Source organism: Lampris incognitus, chromosome 12, assembly GCF_029633865.1.
Source record: "Lampris incognitus isolate fLamInc1 chromosome 12, fLamInc1.hap2, whole genome shotgun sequence".
Lineage (NCBI taxonomy): Eukaryota > Metazoa > Chordata > Actinopteri > Lampriformes > Lampridae > Lampris > Lampris incognitus.
The window spans coordinates 17357875-17376728 of NC_079222.1; the positions used below are offsets into that span (position 1 = coordinate 17357875).

The 18854-nt window shown below is 43.4% G+C and overlaps 1 protein-coding gene across 1 annotated transcript in view; it reads right to left on the reverse strand.

The window, feature by feature from the left end:
• The window catches only part of dhx29 (DEAH (Asp-Glu-Ala-His) box polypeptide 29), a 37942-nt gene that overhangs the window by 17741 nt on the left and 1347 nt on the right, over positions 1–18854 (reverse strand). Inside the window, exons 2-23 of the mRNA XM_056290526.1 lie at positions 18530–18603; positions 18177–18290; positions 17943–18072; positions 17565–17704; positions 17257–17406; positions 16913–17039; positions 16674–16823; positions 14800–14968; positions 12138–12258; positions 11194–11595; positions 10783–11049; positions 10108–10251; positions 9331–9507; positions 8088–8228; positions 7667–7811; positions 7420–7540; positions 7149–7233; positions 3558–3646; positions 3184–3312; positions 2639–2714; positions 1119–1343; positions 797–933 (exon numbers count right to left, since the gene is read on the reverse strand). Of these exons, the coding sequence (XP_056146501.1) occupies positions 797–933; positions 1119–1343; positions 2639–2714; positions 3184–3312; positions 3558–3646; positions 7149–7233; positions 7420–7540; positions 7667–7811; positions 8088–8228; positions 9331–9507; positions 10108–10251; positions 10783–11049; positions 11194–11595; positions 12138–12258; positions 14800–14968; positions 16674–16823; positions 16913–17039; positions 17257–17406; positions 17565–17704; positions 17943–18072; positions 18177–18290; positions 18530–18603 (3313 nt within the window). The remainder of the gene's footprint in view (positions 1–796; positions 934–1118; positions 1344–2638; positions 2715–3183; positions 3313–3557; positions 3647–7148; positions 7234–7419; positions 7541–7666; positions 7812–8087; positions 8229–9330; positions 9508–10107; positions 10252–10782; positions 11050–11193; positions 11596–12137; positions 12259–14799; positions 14969–16673; positions 16824–16912; positions 17040–17256; positions 17407–17564; positions 17705–17942; positions 18073–18176; positions 18291–18529; positions 18604–18854) is intronic.

Below are 18854 nucleotides of genomic sequence, written 5' to 3' on the forward strand. Positions count from 1 at the left end.
CTTCTCCATCAACATACTACTGCCCGCGAATCGTCACCTCTCCTCTTAACCTAGCTTCTATTACCCTTTCCCAAATCTTCATGCGGTGGCTGATCAACTTTATACCTCTGTAGTTGCTACAGTTCTGCACATCTCCCTTATTCTTGAAAATCAGTACCAGTATGCTTCTTCTCCACTCCTCAGGCATCCTCTCACTTTCCAAGATTGTGTTAAACAATCTAGTTAAAAACCCCACTGCCATCTCTCATAAACATCTCCATGCCTCCACATGTATGTCATCTGGACCAACTGCCTTTCCACTCTTCATCCTCTTCATAGCTACCCTCACTTCCTCCTTGCTAATCCACCGCACTTCCTGATTCAATATCCCCACATCATCCAACCTTCTCTCGCTCATTTTCTTCATTCATCAGCTCCTCAAAGTACTCCTTCCACCTTCTCAACACACTCTCCTCATTTGTCAGCACATTTCCATCTCTATCCTTGATCACCCTAACCTGTTGCACATCCTTCCCAGCTCGGTCCCTCTGTCTAGCAATCTGTACAAGTCCTTTTCTCCTTCCTTAGTGTCTAACCTGTCATACAACTCACCATACGCATTTTCCTTTGCCACCCCTCTCTTCACTTGTACTCCTGTCTACTTTCTTCATCTCTCTTGACTGTCCCACTTCTTCTCTGCCAACCTCTTCTGTATACTTTGTTGTACTTTCTCATTCCACCACCAAGTCTCCTTGTCTTCCTTCCTCTGTCCTCATGACACACCAAGTACCTTCCTAGCTGTCCCCTTAGTCCATACCCTAAGTATGCGTTGTATATTGTCAGATGATCAGAGTTGGCCATTGCCAAGGCAGCTTTGACCAGGTTGGCTTCCTCTTTCCTGTCCATGGGTGTGAAGAAAGGAGACTTCTCAGTGATTGCTGCTGCAATGGTTGCCTGAAACACAAGTCAGACCAATACTCACAGAATGCAATAACAGAAATGAAGAACAGTTTTAAAAATAACAAAACAATACATCTTACAAATTACAAAATAATGCAAGAGTATAGAGCGCAACTTAAATAGATGAAACAATTATATACAAAGGGCTATAAATACAGAGGGATAAAACAAAGACATACTATGGGGTCTAGACAGCCCAGGATGGCTCCATAAATAAGCATCTTGCCAATCTTGACATTGACAGGCAGGCTGGCCAGGTGGTGACCCAGTGGGGTGAGTTGGTGGCTTTCTGGGTGGCATGCCCCAATTTTCCTCAGCAGGCTGACAGCATTACTGACTGATTGGGGTTGAGGGGCATCTAAGGCTCGGCTCAGGAAGTCCTCTGGGGATCCATACTCACACTTCTACAGTGGGTGAGAAAGGAATGTATGTCAAGGGGATTATGGTTGGAATAGAACTTATTTTGTCTGAGTGTTGTTTTTTGTGTACCTGTGTATGCCTTTGCGTGAGTATGTTTGTGTGCGTATATACAGTACATGCAAGGGTTTTAAGACATTTAACACTAGAACGACAAAGCTGGTCATTTTGACCGTTTTGGATATTCAAAGTTTAATAAGTTTGTGGGGAAAAAAAAAAGATACAGACCTGCCGCTCAGAGAGTGGTCCTAAAATTGCATATATTTGCATTAAAATGAGTTTTAGTTCAATTGCCAAAAAAAAAAAAAAAAAAAAAAAAGAAGAAGTTATGATAAGATCTACCCAAAACGAACATGACCGGTCAAAATGACCGCATGTAATTTGCGCATGATCGTGCGCGTCATGTCACTGTTTATGATGTGTGTTGGTCGCATCATTTCCTTCGTGAAGTTCATTGCTCTGTCCTAGAAACACACTAGCATTCTCCAGTGCAGAGTAATAGTCTAAACTTGATTTTTGATTGCTGCCAACATGTGTGGTTACAGACGCCATTTCAGACGCACCATGACTACCACCGAGGCATTGCAGTATTTACAGGCATTGGACAGCGGCGACTTTAAATTGTTTGAAAAATAGCATTAAAGCTGTTAAAACGTTAATTTTGGTTTCAGTCGTTTCTTAACAGACTTAAAATACACAATGCATTAATATCTCAATTGGGTATTTATCTTGACAGAATATAGAGTTTAAATACTGTGGGCGGTCATTTTGATGGCCCATGATGGTCGTTCTAGCAGTTTTTAAGTTCTGGTCGGTGTTTGGGACTGTTTCAATGGCTATTTTCAGTTCTTTTTTTACATTTCACATTGAATAGGCCTTGTTACATTTGTTAGCTTAGCAATATGTGTTTTCTGTTTTGTTTTTCAGGTAATATTTTCACTTTTTCAATTTTACTATTCAAGTTCGATCGTGTATCTCTGAAGTTTAAATTGTTTAAAAATAGCATTATAGTTGTTAAAATGTTAAATTTGGTTTCAGTCGTTTCCTAACAGACATGTCCAATGCATTAATATCTCAATTGGGTATTTATCTTGACAGAATGTAGAGTTTAAAAACCGGTGGTCATTTTAACCGCCCATGGTCATTTTAGGTAGGTGTGAAATCCTGGTCGTTCTCGTGTTAAACTACAAGCCCTTTCACTTTCACAAGTACAACACAGCTTATTTGGGAATGTAAACCTATTAATATTAATGCTGATATTGATATTTCTGAGTGTGCATACCATGATATGGAGACAGAGCTCCTCTAGAGGCACCCTCAGTATCTCTGGGACGGAGTAATCCAAGAAGGATTTAAACCTGATATCAAAAAGATAATATGACAACTTTAAATATAAATGATGACATGATAAATGATAAAAAAAAAGTTTTTAATGTATACTTTTTAACAATGTGAAACACATCTGCCCAACCCTGATAATAATAATACTAATAATAATTAATAATCCATCCATCATCCAAACCGCTTATCCTGCTCTCAGGGTCGGGGGGATGCTGGAACCTAATTAATAACAATTATAATAATAATAATAATTCTTAATAATTCTGATAATTCCTTTTGTTAATAAAAAGATTTTGAAAAAAAAAGATAACATGAGCTCAATCGTACCCGATCTGCACAACCTGTATAGTAGTCAAAGAAGCCAAAGTACTGCGTTTTTTTTTTTTTTTACAAAACATAACTGTTTGGAATAACTAATCATCTAAAAATGTTTCCTTCTGTTATGTTCATAACCATAACCTTTGTAGAGAATGATGAATTCCATACCTGTTATTTGAATAGAGTCTGAAGCAGAAGCCATTTTGGACACGTCCTGCCCTCCCCTGTCTCTGGAGAGCACTGGCCTTGGAAACAAAGGTCTCCACCAGAGAACTCATCTGGCTACTCTCATGATATCTGAATAATACAGAAAACTGTAGTTTAGTCACAATAACTGATTCGTGTCATGTATCACCACTGCTTTTATTATTATTCACGCTACCTGGTATCAACAGAGACTGAACTCTTGGTAAAAGATATATTTTGAGTATGTACATTACATAAACCAATGATACAATACAGTGACCAAAATGGGTCTGTTTAAACTTAAAGATGACACAGATGCTACAACTTGAGAAAGTTTTTATCAGTGTTCTACCCACTTGTTTTCTTTGGTCTTCCCCGTATCGATGACAAACACAACATCAGGGATAGTCACTCCAGTCTCAGCAATATTAGTTGACAACACAATCTAAAATAGATGTAGGAAATGCCATAAAAGTTTAATATAACATCTTGGATTTTCAAGGTGTGATATTATAGGAGGTTATGACAATAATCGAGCAGCAGTATGGTTTCATGCCATGAAAGAGCACTACAAATGCGATGTTTGCTTTGAGAATGTTGATGGAGAAGTATAGAGAAGGCCAGAAGGAGTTACAAAGCGTCTTTGTGGATTTAGAGAAAGCGTATGACAGGGTGCCGAGAGAGGAGCAGTGGTATTGTATGAAGAAGTCAGGAGTGGCAGAGAAGTATGAAGGAGTGGTGTAGGATATGTATGACGGCAGTGTGACAATGGTGAGGAGTGTGGTTGGAATGACAGATGGATTCAAGGTGGAGGTGGGATTACATCAAGGATCGGCTCTGAGCCCTTTCTTGTTTGCAATGGTGATGGACAGGTTGACAGATGAGATCAGGTAGGAGTCTCCGTGGACTATGATGTTTGCGGACGACATTGTGATCTGTAGCAAGAATAGGGTGCAGTTTGAGGAGAGCCTGGAGAGGTAGAGGTATGCACTGGAGAGAAGAGGATTGAAAGTCAGTAGGAAAAAGACAGGATACCTACATGTGAATGAGAGGGAGGAGAGTGGAATGGTGAGGATGCAAGGAGTAGAGGTGATCAAGGTGGATGAGTTTAAATACTTGGGGTCAACTGTCCAAAGTAACGGGAAGTACAGGAGAGAGGTGAAGAAGAGAGTGCAGGCAGGGTGGAGCAGGTGGAGAAGAATGTCAGAAGTGATTTGCAACAGAAGGGTAAAAGCAAGAGTCAAAGGGAAGGTTTACAAGATGGTAGTGAGACCAGCTATGTTATATGGTTTGGAGACAGTGGCACTGATGAAAAGACAGGAGGCGGAGCTGAAGGTGGCAGAGTTGAAGATGCTAAGATTTTCATTGGGAGTGATGAAGAAGGACATGATTATGAGTATATTAGAGAGACAGCTCCGGTTGGACGGTTCGGAGACAAAGCAAGAGAGGCAAGATTGAGATGGCTAGGACATGTGTGGAGGATATATGCTGTGTGTATTGGGAGAAGGACGCTGAATATGGAGCTGCCAGGGAAGAGGAAACGAGGAAGGCCAAAGAGGAGGTTTATGGATGTGGTGAGAGAGGACATGCAGGTGGGTGGTGTGACAGAGGAAGATGCAGAGGACAGGAGGAGATGGAAACGGATGATCTGCTGTGGCGACCCCTAACGGGAGCAGCCGAAAGTAGTAGTAGTAGTAGTATATATTATAGGAGGTTATGGAACTTAAAACTACTTTGATAATTATTGTAACATACAAAGTTCTCAAAGAGATCAACAAAATCCCACCTGAAAAATGTCTAGGGGATGTGCCCACTTGCTAAATAGCAAGGGGGAACAGATCTGTCTAATTAATGCTGTGCTTCAAAACAGACTTGTTTGTGTAATGGCTGAATTTTCCATTGTGCACCAGTCAACCAAAAAAGCAAAGCAATTTAAAAATAATAATTTGTTCACAAATCTTTTTTTTTTTTTGATTTTGCCCTCTTTTTCTCCCTAACTGTACCCGGCCAATTACCCCACTCTTCTGAGCTGCCCGGTCACTGCTCCACCCACTCTGCCAATACGGGGAGGGCTGCAGACTACCACATGCCTCCTCCGATACATGTGGAGTCGCCAGCCGCTTCTTTTCATCTGACAGTGAGGAGTTTCACCAGGGGGAAGTAGCACGTGGGTGGAGCACGCTATTCCCCCCAGTTCCCCCTCCCCCCTGAACAGGCACCCCTACCAACCAGAGGAGGCGGTACTGGAGTGACCGGGACACATACCCACATCTGGCTTTCCACCCGCAGACACAGCCAATTGTGTCTGTAGGGATGCCCGACCAAGCCGGAGGTAACACAGGGATTTGAACTGCCGATCCCCGTGTTAGCAGGCAACGGAATAGACCATGACGCTACCCCGACGTCCCTCAAATCATCATTTAATCTTTGAGATTCACTGACAGAGGTGTTGATGAAAACTGAAGTGTACTGCACAAATCTATCTCCTGCTTCCAAATGGTAACTTTAATCTGCTGGTTAATCAACTTGCACGGAAAGGAAGACTGATTTCTTTGTGACTACTGGACAAGCTGACAACTATTGGATGAATTTAAAATTGTGATTATGTTCAACACTGTTAAGCAGAAACATTTTTCTGAAATCTTCAGCCTTTTCTAAATCAAACGACTACATGTAATTAAAATCACAGAAGGGGTAAACAGTAATTCTTCTAAACCATTGACTTTTAGTGATTAGCCACCACTTGACGTTCAGATTGTTTGAAAACCAGTAACAGCACACAGGGACTGGGTTGGTATCCAGAGCTAGCACAATTTACAATTTCATTTAGCAGACACTTTAATCCAAAGCAACATAGATCTGAGAGGTAGTAGGCTTGTATAACATTAGGAGTCTAAGCCACGGACTCCCCCCCCCCCTTTTTTTTTCTCTCTCCCCAATTGTACTTGGCCAATTACCCCACTCTTCCAAGCCGTCCTGGTCGCTGCTCCACCCCCTCTGCCAATCTGGGGAGGGCTGCAGACTGCCACGTGCCTCCTCCGATAAATGTGGCGTTGCCCGCTGCTTCTTTTCACCTGACAGTGAGGAGTTTCACCAGGGGGAAATAGCACGTGGGAGAATCACGCTATTCCACCCAGTTCCTCCTTCCCCCTGAACAAGCCGCCCCAACCGACCAGAGGTGCTAGTGCAGTGACCAGGACACAGACCCACATTCGGCTTCCCACCCGCAGACATGGCCAATTGTGTCTGTAGGGATGCCTGACCAATCCAGAGGTAACATGGGGATTCGAACTGGTGATCCCCGTGTTGGTAGGCAATGGAATAGATTGCTACACTACCCAGATGCCCTAAGCCACAGACTCTTACTGAAGACTCATCCCAACTGGGGTTTGAACCCCTGATCTCTGGCAGCAAAGCTGGTGTTCTTACCTACTGTGCTTTCCAGCTGCAAGTAACCAGGGCAGTATAGTACCCCTCTTTTTAAAGGTTGTACAACTCGCTATATTTTCTAAATCAGAATTTTTGATGGAGTACAAATTGGTATGAATTGGTATTTTTCAGGAAAACTTAATTCACATTTAAATTACCACAGAAGTTGTGGAGCGTGTCAAAAGACGGCTGTGTATTAAAACAGATAACAGTTGTGCTACACAAGCCAGCTGAGGTCTCATCAGCCTAAGCAGTGTTGCCATAGTGGCTGAGGTTGGTTGGATGGTCACAGACCTGAACAACCCAGTCCCTTAGAGTTACTACTGATGTTCTTCAAGCCTAATTACTGACTTACTGACTAACACTCATAAATCATTACAGTATTATCAACTAAAAATAAATATCATGCCAAGAAAGTTAGCTGCCCACCCTAATCTTTTTTTTTTTTAAAGAAACTTTTTCCTTAAACATGTCAGTACTTCCCATGCACGCTGACATAAAAAAAATATTGTAAGTACCTTCCTGACACCAGCAGGCGGCACTATGAAGGCCGCAGCTTGATCTCTTGAAGACAGAGAAGAGTGGAGTGCTACCAGCCGGTACCTACAATTGAAAGACCAAACAGAAAATCACTGGAAGATTATGCACATCTCTCATTTGTAAGGTCTTGGGTATGTCAGGTTTCACTTTTTTTGGCTTTAGTGATGGGGGTTTGTCAGTTTTTTTTTTTTTTTTTTTGATAAATGATGTTTGTGTGGCTGTCACTTAGAATATGTTCGTGGGTCTCACCTGTCTTTGTTCCTGAACCTCCTATCAGTGGAGAGCAGGTCATAGAGCTGCTGGATGTGGGCTAAACCTGGCAGGAACACTAGAACCGCCCCATTCATTAATGCGAACGGAGCAGATTTGTCTACCAGAACACACAAACAAAAACACAAGTTGTATTTATGCAACCCATTGTCATTCTACCTTAGGCCTAGGCATATCTGATTGGCTGTATAATTATTTTTGGTCCAAAAGATACTGGATATGATACCCAGGTAGTCAATGACGTCTAGCAGCAAGTCCATATTGATCTTATTGGGGTTCATATATTGCAGCACTTGGCGGGTCCTACTGCTGAAGTGGTCCAGGTCTGGACCCAGCTCCAAGCCACCACCGGATTCCCTCACAATCGCCTCCTACAAAACAAACATTTGCACAAACAGTATAGTATGACAAAGCATGGAGACATTGAACAAACAAAAGTGCAGGAGCTCCTTCTTATAATGGGGATAGTCTAGATCTCCAGGCAAACATCTGACCACAGTTCAGATATTCTACACTCATCTGAGAGATTGTGATAGAGAGAAAATTGAAACAGCAAGTTAGCTCCTCTCACTCCTTCCCTCATAGAGAGTTATAACTTTACAAAGGCATCCCTGAAAATGTAAAAACATTAAAATACAGAGTATTACCTGGTGCAGTAAAGTCTTGCCACCTTTTTGTGTGATCGAGATGCTGACCTCCTCTTCCTCTTCAAGAATCTTCTGGCAGTACTCTGAGTCCTTCTCCAGAATGTAGCCGGTCTTTTCCACTATGTCTTCTAAATGGTACACCTGTGGAAAAACACAGCTACAAAATAACCTCTTCAGTAGTGTGCTCAAGGAAGAGAGAATCAAGATGTAGCACACCCTGTAAATGCAGGGGTTTTAGTAACTACAGACCACATCCTGTCCTATGATCATCTCTGTTTTTGTGTCACCAGTATTTGCACAAAATGCAGATATTGTATTTCTATTTTTATGACATCAGCTTCACACTGTTGCTACAGTGCGGCAGAGTAGGAGGAAAAAATTGATGATGACCATGTGAAACTATTGACTTTACCTTTGCTAAAGGAACATGGATCTTTTTTTAGGGGGGAGGGATTTTTTTCCCCTCTTTTTCCCCCAGTTGTATCTGGCCAATCATCCACCGACCAGAAGAGGCTCTAGTGCAACGACCAGGACACATACCCACATCCGGCTTCCCACCCATAGACACAGCCAATTGTGTCTGTAGGGACGACCGACCAAGCCAGAGTTAACACACCCCCGTGTTGGTAGGCAACGGAATAGTCCGCTACGCTACCCGGACGCCTGGATAATCATTTTAATTGGTTGTGACGTCCCTCTCACCCCATCTGGTGGTTGGCCCATGCCATTATTTCTTGGTTGCAGGGGACCAGTGGGTGGAGCTGAGAGGGTCGTCATCTGATGTGGTACGCCTGTGTTGGCTTCATACAGGTAGGCTGGCTCCACCACCTCGTTGGCTTTAGTTCTCTTTTGTGTTCACATCATACAATGTTCCCACACCACTGATTCTACAGATCTCTATGCCTCATTGTACAGATCTTTAATATTCCTATATAGTTTAATAAATTCATTTTGGTTATATCTCAAATATCATGTATGGTCTCCCTTTTTGTTGCGGCTTCTGAGCCATGCCCTAACAGTTGTGTGTTTAACATTAGGTGTCATTCACAACATGTCAAACATGGGATTTTGACAGTTTCAGGGCTATGCTGTTCCAGTAGCTAGGAAGACGGCTGTGTCATACCCAGGACCACTTTCCTAGGATTTTGAGCCACGGACCCTTTCAAATCAAAGGCAAGCAGAGCAAAAACCAGAACTCTTGTTTGGTGCACAAGGGATAGAAAACCTCTTGTCCTCCACTTACCTCCACAGGAAACGTCCTGCCAGGAATGCTGACTATAGGGCAGTGGTTGAAGTATTTAGAGAACTTGTCACAGTCAACTGTGGCACTCATCAAGATCAACCGCAGGTCTGATCTCTTCATAACAACATCCTTTAGTATGGTTAACAGGAAGTCAGACTGAACACTTCGTTCATGGACCTAGACACAATTTTGAGGGGTCAGTATCAATCTAGAGACAGCAAGAACAATAGCTAAGAAAACAGAGAAAAATATCTGACATATTGTGACATAAGCCCTCCCCCTTTTTTTTCTCCCCAATTGTACCCGTCCAATTACCCCACTCTTCCGAGCCATCCCGGTCGCTGCTCCAACCCCTCTGCCAATCCAGGGAGGGCTGCAGACTACCACATGCTTCCTCCAATACATGTGGAGTCGCCCGCCGCTTCTTTTCACCTGACGGTGAGGAGTTTTGCCAGGGGGATGTAGCACGTGGGACAATCACGCTATTCCTCACAGTTCCCCCTCCCCCCTGAACAGGCACCCTGACTGACCAGAGGAGGCGCTAGTGCAGCGACCAGGACACATACCCACATCTGGCTTCCCACCCGCAGACACGACCAATTGTGTCTGTAGGGATGCTCGACCAAACTGGAGGTAACATGGGGATTCAAACTGGGAATCCCCGTGTTGGTAGGCAACACAATAGACTGCTACGCTACCCGGACACCCAAATCTTTTTTTTTTTAATAAATACTGTTTGAAACAAAATCTTGTGAATACATGGTTGTAGTAATGCACCTCATCTACGATGACATGTGTCACAGCACTAAGATGTCGGTCCTGCTGGAGTTTCCTGATTAAGACTCCAGTAGTACAGTACAGCAGACGAGTCCAGTCTCCCGATCGGTTTTCTAACCGGACCTGGTACCCACACTGCGACATCTGTAACGACATTACATTATCAACTCTAATTCAAAGTCAGTGACAGATAGTCAACCAATTCCAATCTATTATCCAATGTAAAAGCATTTAACACTGTGTTCTTTATACTTAGGGCTTCTAGTCTTATGTTAAAATAAACAGAAGAATCTTTACAACAGAACTATTATAGTAGAGTTAAATATGGTAAATATTATTTGGAAGCATGATCTCTAATGTTACAGCCAACACAGTAGTCTCTATGTTCTTCATTTCATGTTGAAAGTTTATTTTATGGATCCCTCTGTGAAGTATTCTCCTGCGTTTCCTTTACATTAATGTAGTTTTGTTGGGGCTCCAGAACTGAGACAAAAATCCATAAACTGCCCTTGTTCATCAGCATGCTCCAAAACAATTACAACTGCAATAAAAACCCAGCTGTCCATATGTAATATTACAGATGTAAAAAGGTTAATAATATCCTGCCCCCCCCTCCTCAAAAAAGGGCTCTACAATAAATACTGGTAGAATTAATGACAATCTCATAAGATTAACCTTTGAGCCTGGGCCCTCCTCACAGCCTAGCTCCTGGCTGACTCTGCTGGCCAGACTCATGGCGGATATCCGGCGGGGCTGTGTCACCACAATGTTACAAGGCTGTGCCATATTACCCCCTGTCAACAGCTCCTCCATGAGGAACTGAGGGATCTGTGTACTCTTCCCACTGCCTGTCTCACCAGCCACCACTACCACACGGTGACGCTGCAGAGCCTCCAGGACGCGCTGTTGGTGTTGGAAGACTGGGAGCTGCTCCCGATCAGCCTTTAAGGAAGAACACATTTTGAATGAAATGTGTTTAATATATGCATGTGTTGAGGAAGGCAGTATCTTAGAAATATGGAAATTTCTTACATACAGTGAAAATAACACTCTGTAAAGATGTCAAACATATTCAAGTTTATTTACCTGGAGTTTGCAGGCTAGTGGGGTTTTCCGTAGCTTCATTAGCAGCTGTCTGGATGCTCCAAGGGCCTCTGCATCTTCTCTCCCTCCCCCTGCTTCTCTGTTGTCACCCTGGTCCTCTCTTTCCTCTCCAACATCCAAACCTGCCAGGCTCTCCCAGGACTCTTCAGGCTCCTCACCTTCTGGCTTCTGCAGTCCTGATTGGCATTGGGACCCGGTTTGTTGCTCTGGTTCCTGGCTGTGGCTCTGATTCTGCTGCTGTTTGAGCCTGGTCAATAACCGGGAGATAAACTGGTCTCGTGGTTTGTTGGCAGCTATGCGAGTTTCTTCCTGTTGTTGCTGCTCACTGTCTCGCCATTCCAGCCACACATCTCTGTAGGTAGGAGGCAGAAGCTGGTGCACCGACTAAGAGTGACAGAAACGAGAGCAAAGGTATGAACAGAAGAAGATGGTCATTTTGCGGAGCACACAGCATGGTAAAATGGTAAATGGACTACATTTATATAGTGCTTTTCTAGTCTACTGACCACTCAAAGTGCTTTACAGTGTATGCCTTACATTCACCCATTCACACACACATTCATACACACATTCATACACTGATGGCGGAGGCTGCCATGCAAGGTGCCAACCTGCTCATCAGGAGCAGTTAATGGTTCAGTGTCTTGCTCAAGAACACTTCGACATGCTCTCTGCAGGAGCCGAAGATCGAACCAGCGACCTTCCGATTACAAGATGACCTGCTCTACCTCCTGAGCCAGGCCGCACATATGTTCTGAAAACATTTTGCAGAGAAAATATGCAAACAGCATGTTGCCCTGTGGCCTGGTTCTGCTGCTAACGCTTGCTGGGATACTGGGACATTTGGACTGCAAAGACCCAACAGCCAAAAAAACTGTTGGCCAAAAACCACAAACAAAAGGGAAAACTTGGATCAGGAACCTTACCTGTCCTTTGACCAGGTTGTAGAGTGCTAGGGTGGCACCCAGATGTTGGGCCTGCATACTGTCCTCAGTCACAATTGTGGGACATACTTCAACAACATCATCCACTCTCTGAACACGCACTCTGATGGGCGAAAAGACATATCACAACAAACATTTGATGCAAACAGAGATCGCTTGATACTGATAATACTATCACAATACTCATTTAAAAAAAACTAATCTCTTATTAATAAAGTTGAGAATTGGATTATTACCTGCATCTACAAATCAAGTGTGTAACTGTTTGGTTGGAACAAAGACCTGCACCCACACCGGCCCTTTCTGGATCATGTTGCCACCATCCCTGCCTTTAATATATAGTAAGTCTATTTTCAATCTGACTTCTAGACTTGAATCTAAATTCCAGTCTTTTGAGGCTCTTGTTCTGGGTCCATCTCCCTCAGCCATAAATAGACTCGGCTCAGTCCAGATTGTGATACTCTATCGACCTCCTGGCTTTTACTCACTATTTCTTGAAAAAATTGGGAGAATTTGTCTCAGGCCTTGTTACTCATCAGAATACTTTATTCATCCCCCGAGGGGAAATTATCAATCATTCTAATGAGATTCTAATTCTTGCTGATTTCAATATTCATCTGAATAAGGCTGCTGATCCTCTAGGTAAAGCCCTTCTGGTGCTTGTTGATACTTGTGGGTTCGCTCAGTTTGTTCAAGAGTCGACTCATTGCAGTGGTGACACCCTTGATTTGGTTTTATGTAAAGGGATAGCTGTTTCTGATCTGAATGTCTTGCCAACCACATCTGCTGTGTCAGATCATTTTCTCATCAAATTTGAAGCATTATTGGCCTGTTTTGTCAATGTCGGCACAGATGTAATTGCACGCGCCACATTAGTCCCTCCACTATAGCTGCATTTGGCCAACAGCTGCTGCCTGAAGTCTTGGCTGCTTTCACTGTAAAGACTGACTCTGTTGAAAATTTCACTAGTGACTTAAATGTGGCCCTCTCTAGTCTCCTCGATTCAGTTGCACCTCTCAGTTAGGTGACTGAAGAGGCCTACACCTTGGTTTAACGACAAGACACATGATCTTAAGCGAACCTCCAGGAGACTGGAACATAAATGGCGAAAATCAAAATTGGACGTTTTTTACCTATCTTGGCATGAGTGTTTATTGAAATACAAGCATGCTTTATCGGCTGCAAAAGCAGCGTATCTCTCTCACTTAATCAATATAAACAGTACATCTATATTGATCTATAAATTGTGTTTTATTCTGTACACACAACATCCATTGCACGTCTGTCCGTCTTGGGAGAGAGATCCCTCCTCTGTTGCCCACCCTGAGGTTTCTTCCTATTTTTTCCTCCCTGTAAAAGGCTTTTTTCTTGGGGGTGGGGGGGGGGTGGGGGGTTGTTCCTTATCCGAAGTGAGGGTCTAAGGACAGGATCTTGTGTTGCCGTAAAGCTCCCTGAGGCAAATTTGTAATTTGTGATACTGGACTATAAAAATAAAATTGACTTAACTGGCAGGGCAGAAAGGTACCCACCTGGTAATAATTTGACAAAAACATAAACAGAAGTGTATAAATATGGCATGTGTGGAGATATTTTTATATGAAGCCAATTAAAAGTACAAATCAAAATGTTTTCATAATCAATCTTGAAAAACTGCTTCAGAGATGTAAGACAACTTTTTGTAATTAGATCAATTTAGCGGCTGTGAGTAAAAAGTGGGTCTGTCAAAGATTAAGCCCTATTACAAAAAATGGCAGCACACATGTTCAGCATGGAGCAATTTTTTTCTGCACCAATTTCAAATTAGCCACAATGTCGGGACACAGCAAAAAATCAATTTGCAAGTAAACTGGAATTGGCATGGCCACAAAAATATCCATCCATCCATCCATTATCCAAGCTGCTTATCCTGCTTAGAGTCGTGGGATGCTGGAGCCTATCCTCACAGTCATTGGCCGGTAGGCGGTGAGACACCTTGGACAGGCCACCAGTCCATCACAGAGCGCGCGCACGCACGCACGCACGCACGCACGCACGCACGCACGCACGCACGCACGCACGCACGCGCGCGCGCACGCACGCACGCACGCACGCACACACACACACACACACACACACACACACACACAGTCACACACCTAGGGACAATTTAGTATGGCCGATTCACCTGACCTACATGTCTTTAGAATGTGGGAGGAAACCGGAGCACCCGGAGGAAACCCATGCAGACACGGGGAGAACATGCAAACCCCACACAGAGGACGACCTGGAATGACCTCCAAAGTTGGACTACCCCGGGGTTCGAACCCAGGACCTTCTTGCTGTGAGGCGAACGCGTTAACCACTGCGCCACCGTGCCACCCACAATGAATATACGAATCAAAAAGAAATTTGGTCATCCAAAATATGTTTCTGTACTATGTGACATCTATCCTTAGTCAACAATGACATGTCTTTCTTTACACTATGGGTCATGTTTCTACTTATTAAAACAAGGTATCTATTTTTTTCCCCATTCCATTTTGGAGTTACGATTTGTTTCTTTTTGTCATGGTAACTGAGCCCAAATCTGTGCTAATGTCCAAGTTCTTATTGTCAATGTACCCTCTCCAACATGAAAACCTACAGTACAGAGATAAAAACATACTTGCATCGCCAGTATTTCCCAGCTGAAACCTTGTGAAAAGATGGCTGGGGGCTCTTGGGCAGATTCTTGCGGACCCAGTCGATGAGGAACTGTTTGGGGGATTTTCCTGTCCAGCTGCGAGCCGTGTAATCAAAATTGCGAATGTCCTTTGGCTCCTTCTTTTTCACTTCTGAGGAACAACATGCAAAATGTTCTGTCATTTATAAATTTAGAAAGTGAACTAGATTACCAAGAATGTGTATTTTAGTCAGACCTGAAAACGTGGCTGTGATAATACTCAAAAATTTGGGGTACAATCTAGTAGTTCCTTTCAGTTTGTAGAGCCTTTTTTTTTTGGCTTTCCCCCCCTTTTTTCTCCCCAATTGTACTTGGCCAATTACCCCCTCATTTCCAAGCCGTCCCGGTCGCTGCTCCACCCCCTCTGCCAATCCCGGGAGGGCTGCTGACTACCACATGCCTCCTCTGATACATGTGGAGTCGCCAGCTGCTTATTCTCACCTTACAGTGAGGAGTGATGGGAGCGCGTGGGAGGATCACGCTATTCCCCCCAGTGGCCCCCCCCCCATGAAACAGGTGCGCAGACCAACTAGAGGAGACGGCAGTGCAGCGACCAGGACACATACCCTCATCCGGTTTCCCACCCGCAGACACAGCCAATTCACCCTTCGCTAAGGCCCGCCCCCCTTAGTTACTGTTGCTACGCCTGGCAAGCTATCGTCCGTCCGCGAAATTTAAACATGGCGTTTACTGTCATGTCAGTGACAGATATTCCAGGTGAATTCACATCCAATTTCTGGAAAAGCAAGGAGATATCAGAGAGAAGTAGACAGAAAGGCTTGCAATATGCATTTGAAAGCTACATCAATGATATAATTTGTCAGCGTGTGAATGAAGGGGAAATTAAAATTGAGGCTAAAGCCTACAGGTCCCAATATAAGACCCAGGCACCCCACGTCTTAACTATTCACGTTAAGGACAAGGAGATAAATGAACAACAATGCTCATGTACAGCAGGGTAAGACAATATAGATAGTTGTATTTTAAGTGGTTTTTTAAGCTGACATTTAGTTATGAGTCCATATAGCCTACTAGCTAGCTTTCAGATCTAGCTAACATTAGGCTATGTTTTAGCTAGCCAGGCTAGCTAGCTGGATCAGGGGAGCTCACATCCACTTTCCCGTTTGTTTAAAGTGCACCAGGATATTGCTCACACATCGTGGGCTTGATCCATACACTGGATCTTATAAAGGCAAGAACAGAAGAGTCAGCTAAGCCCTGCACAAGTTTGCCACAACAATGGCACAAACCAAGAGGTGGTAAAATAAAGGCTGTGCCCGTATCATCGGTGGTGGTCGCAAAGGCTAGACAGGATCGAAAGCGGAGACCAGTTGACAGTCACGTTAGCTAACCTAGCTAGCTAGGCTAGCTAACGTTAGCAAGCTTACCTTGGAGCAAACAAATGTGTTTTTGTTTATCCTCGATGGATTCAGCTGTGAGTGAGGTCTTCCACACTGTTTGATCCACATTCGACATTTTTCCTCTCGTGTTTTAGGCTTAGGAAAAGCCCAAAATACAACCCCACCCCCCAAACTTTTAGGATATCTGCTGTCTGATTTGCAGGTACCGTAAGCGCACCGCTTCGGCATTTCCTCGATAGCTTGCCAGGCCTCCCCTGCTTAGTAACGGTTACTAACGTAGGATTGGACAGAGGCTGTTCTAGGGCGGGGCTTAGCGAAGGGTCAATTGTGTCTGTAGGGACACCCGCCTAAGCCACGAGGTAACACGGGGATTCGAACCGGCGATCCCCGTGCTGGTAGGCAACAGAATAGACCCAGCTAAACACACACCCAACTAAGAAGGTATTTATGTGAAACCTTTTTCTGCAGCAGGAGGCTTTTCAACTGGTTCAAACAGGTTGAAGTTTAGGTCCTCTTTCTCCTCAGAGACTGGAGCTGGCTTCTTCTCCTGTGCAGCTACCTTTATAGCTGGGTTGAACATTGGGTGGGACTCCAGGGGCTTCATTTCTAGAGAGAGAATGTCCATATCATTTGCAATCAGAGGCAGGTGGACACCTCAAACTTTAATCCCTGTGTATGCGTTTAAGTGCACGGACCTTGCTGTATTACACGTATCCTATCCTGCGCCTGCCTCTGGCCTGCCTTGTCTTTTTTGGTCTTGGCAGCAGCCGCCATTTCCTTGGCATCATATAGTTGGGCAGTGAGCACAAGATACCTGTCATTCTATAAAACAAATAATATCACACACTGTTACACAACAAAGACAACACACTGCATACTTTTATATCACATGTGCCACACCTCATATCACAGTTACGTCACAAAGGCAGATTCTATAAAACATAATAAAAAAATCAATTTACACTTTTTTACACTGCAGTGATAAAGTTTCTATTTTCATATCTTACTTTTAGTCAATTAATGCTTAAAAATTTCTTACAGGGTCAAACTTTTCATCCAGCTCGGGATTGCGTGTAGTCTTATGTTCCCCCACTGACTCCTCTTCTTCTTCCTCCTCCTCACTGCACTGCTCTGCATACCTAAGGATCCAATCCTTCATGCTTGTGCCCTCATCATCCTTTTTGGAAACCTGTGAGCATTATGTTGAAACGTTATTGTGTAAAAATGATACAAATCGTCTTGATGCATGCTCAATAATCCAGGTATAAAAATCCAAGAAAATTGAATCAGTTCATCTGGAATGATACAAATCCATCAAGTCAACATATCATTGAAAAAAACACACACCACATCTGCTTCCTTGGAAGGTTTGTTAGATGCTTTGGGGCTGGGCTTTGAGTTCTTCTCCTGGACAGGAGGGTGAAACCTGGGCCTACTCTTTTGGCTCTCCTCTTGCATCTGCTGGCTAAAACCATGAGGTAGCTCATCTAGTTATTAGAGAATCAAGCAGAATTAATTTAGTAGGTCAGGGTGAGATGCCATGTACAACTGTTACCAAAATAGGCTGGGTGGCCTTATGTCCTTAGCAGCTATACTGTAACATGCACACCCGATACAGCATTCTAGGCTGGTGCCAAACCAAGCAGAATCCAAGGGTTAACAAAAAAAGTCTGCAGGCTGTCAGCCTCAATTTCAAAAGGTTCCTCTACCACCAATGTTTCTTACCATCCTTGAGGTTAAGACAGAGCCAGTCAAGAGCAGAGTGAAGATCCCCTCCATACAGTACACTACTCTTCATCGCCTCCTCAATGTGTTCTGTTTTAAAGTGGAACTTTTGCAAAGCTGTGTAAAGATCCTGCAGACATAAAAGAGGATCCACTCTGAATTCAACAAACACAACAGAAATACAAATATTTGTGTACATTCACTGGACATTCAGATACATTATTTTGTCTTTACCAGCAATTTCTTAGTAGTGAGTCTTCCTGATACAGGGCCTTTATCTCCATTCTCCTCTCTGAAATCATTGATCAGCTTGATTATTTTCTTTTCGAGGTCACCTTGGATGAAAACCTGTGTTGAATGGAAAGGTTTGTCACACAAGCTAAGACAAGGTTTATCTGTATGACAACATATTAGTATAGTACAGTGCCAGGCCAAACATTAATATTTAGCAATGTAGTTTATACGCTGTGTTAAAATGAAAAAATAGTCAACTTGTTAGCCGGAAAGCAACAGCACACTGGAACTGAGCCAACAGAGAAATTATGTAAAGATACATGATGCTAACAGCTACTGAAACAGTGACTCACTTTAAGAATTGACTTGTCAGAGACTCCTCCTGTGTCAACCTGAGCAGTGTTGGCAAGGCTGTAGGTCTTTGGAGCTGGAGGGGAGGCAGAAAAGGGCTATGTTAGTCAAATGTATCAGAGTATCAGTGCATAAATATCTATCTCTGCAGGTAACATGCTAATGTGACTTTACTGGGGTAATGATAAAGTCACACATTATATTATAACACGAAAACATAAATTATACTATGAGACGAATGATAAACAAAAACTAGACCACTACAAGCAACCATAAGTAAAGAGTACAAGGGGAAGAGCCTTAGCACCCTAACATCCATCCAGCCAT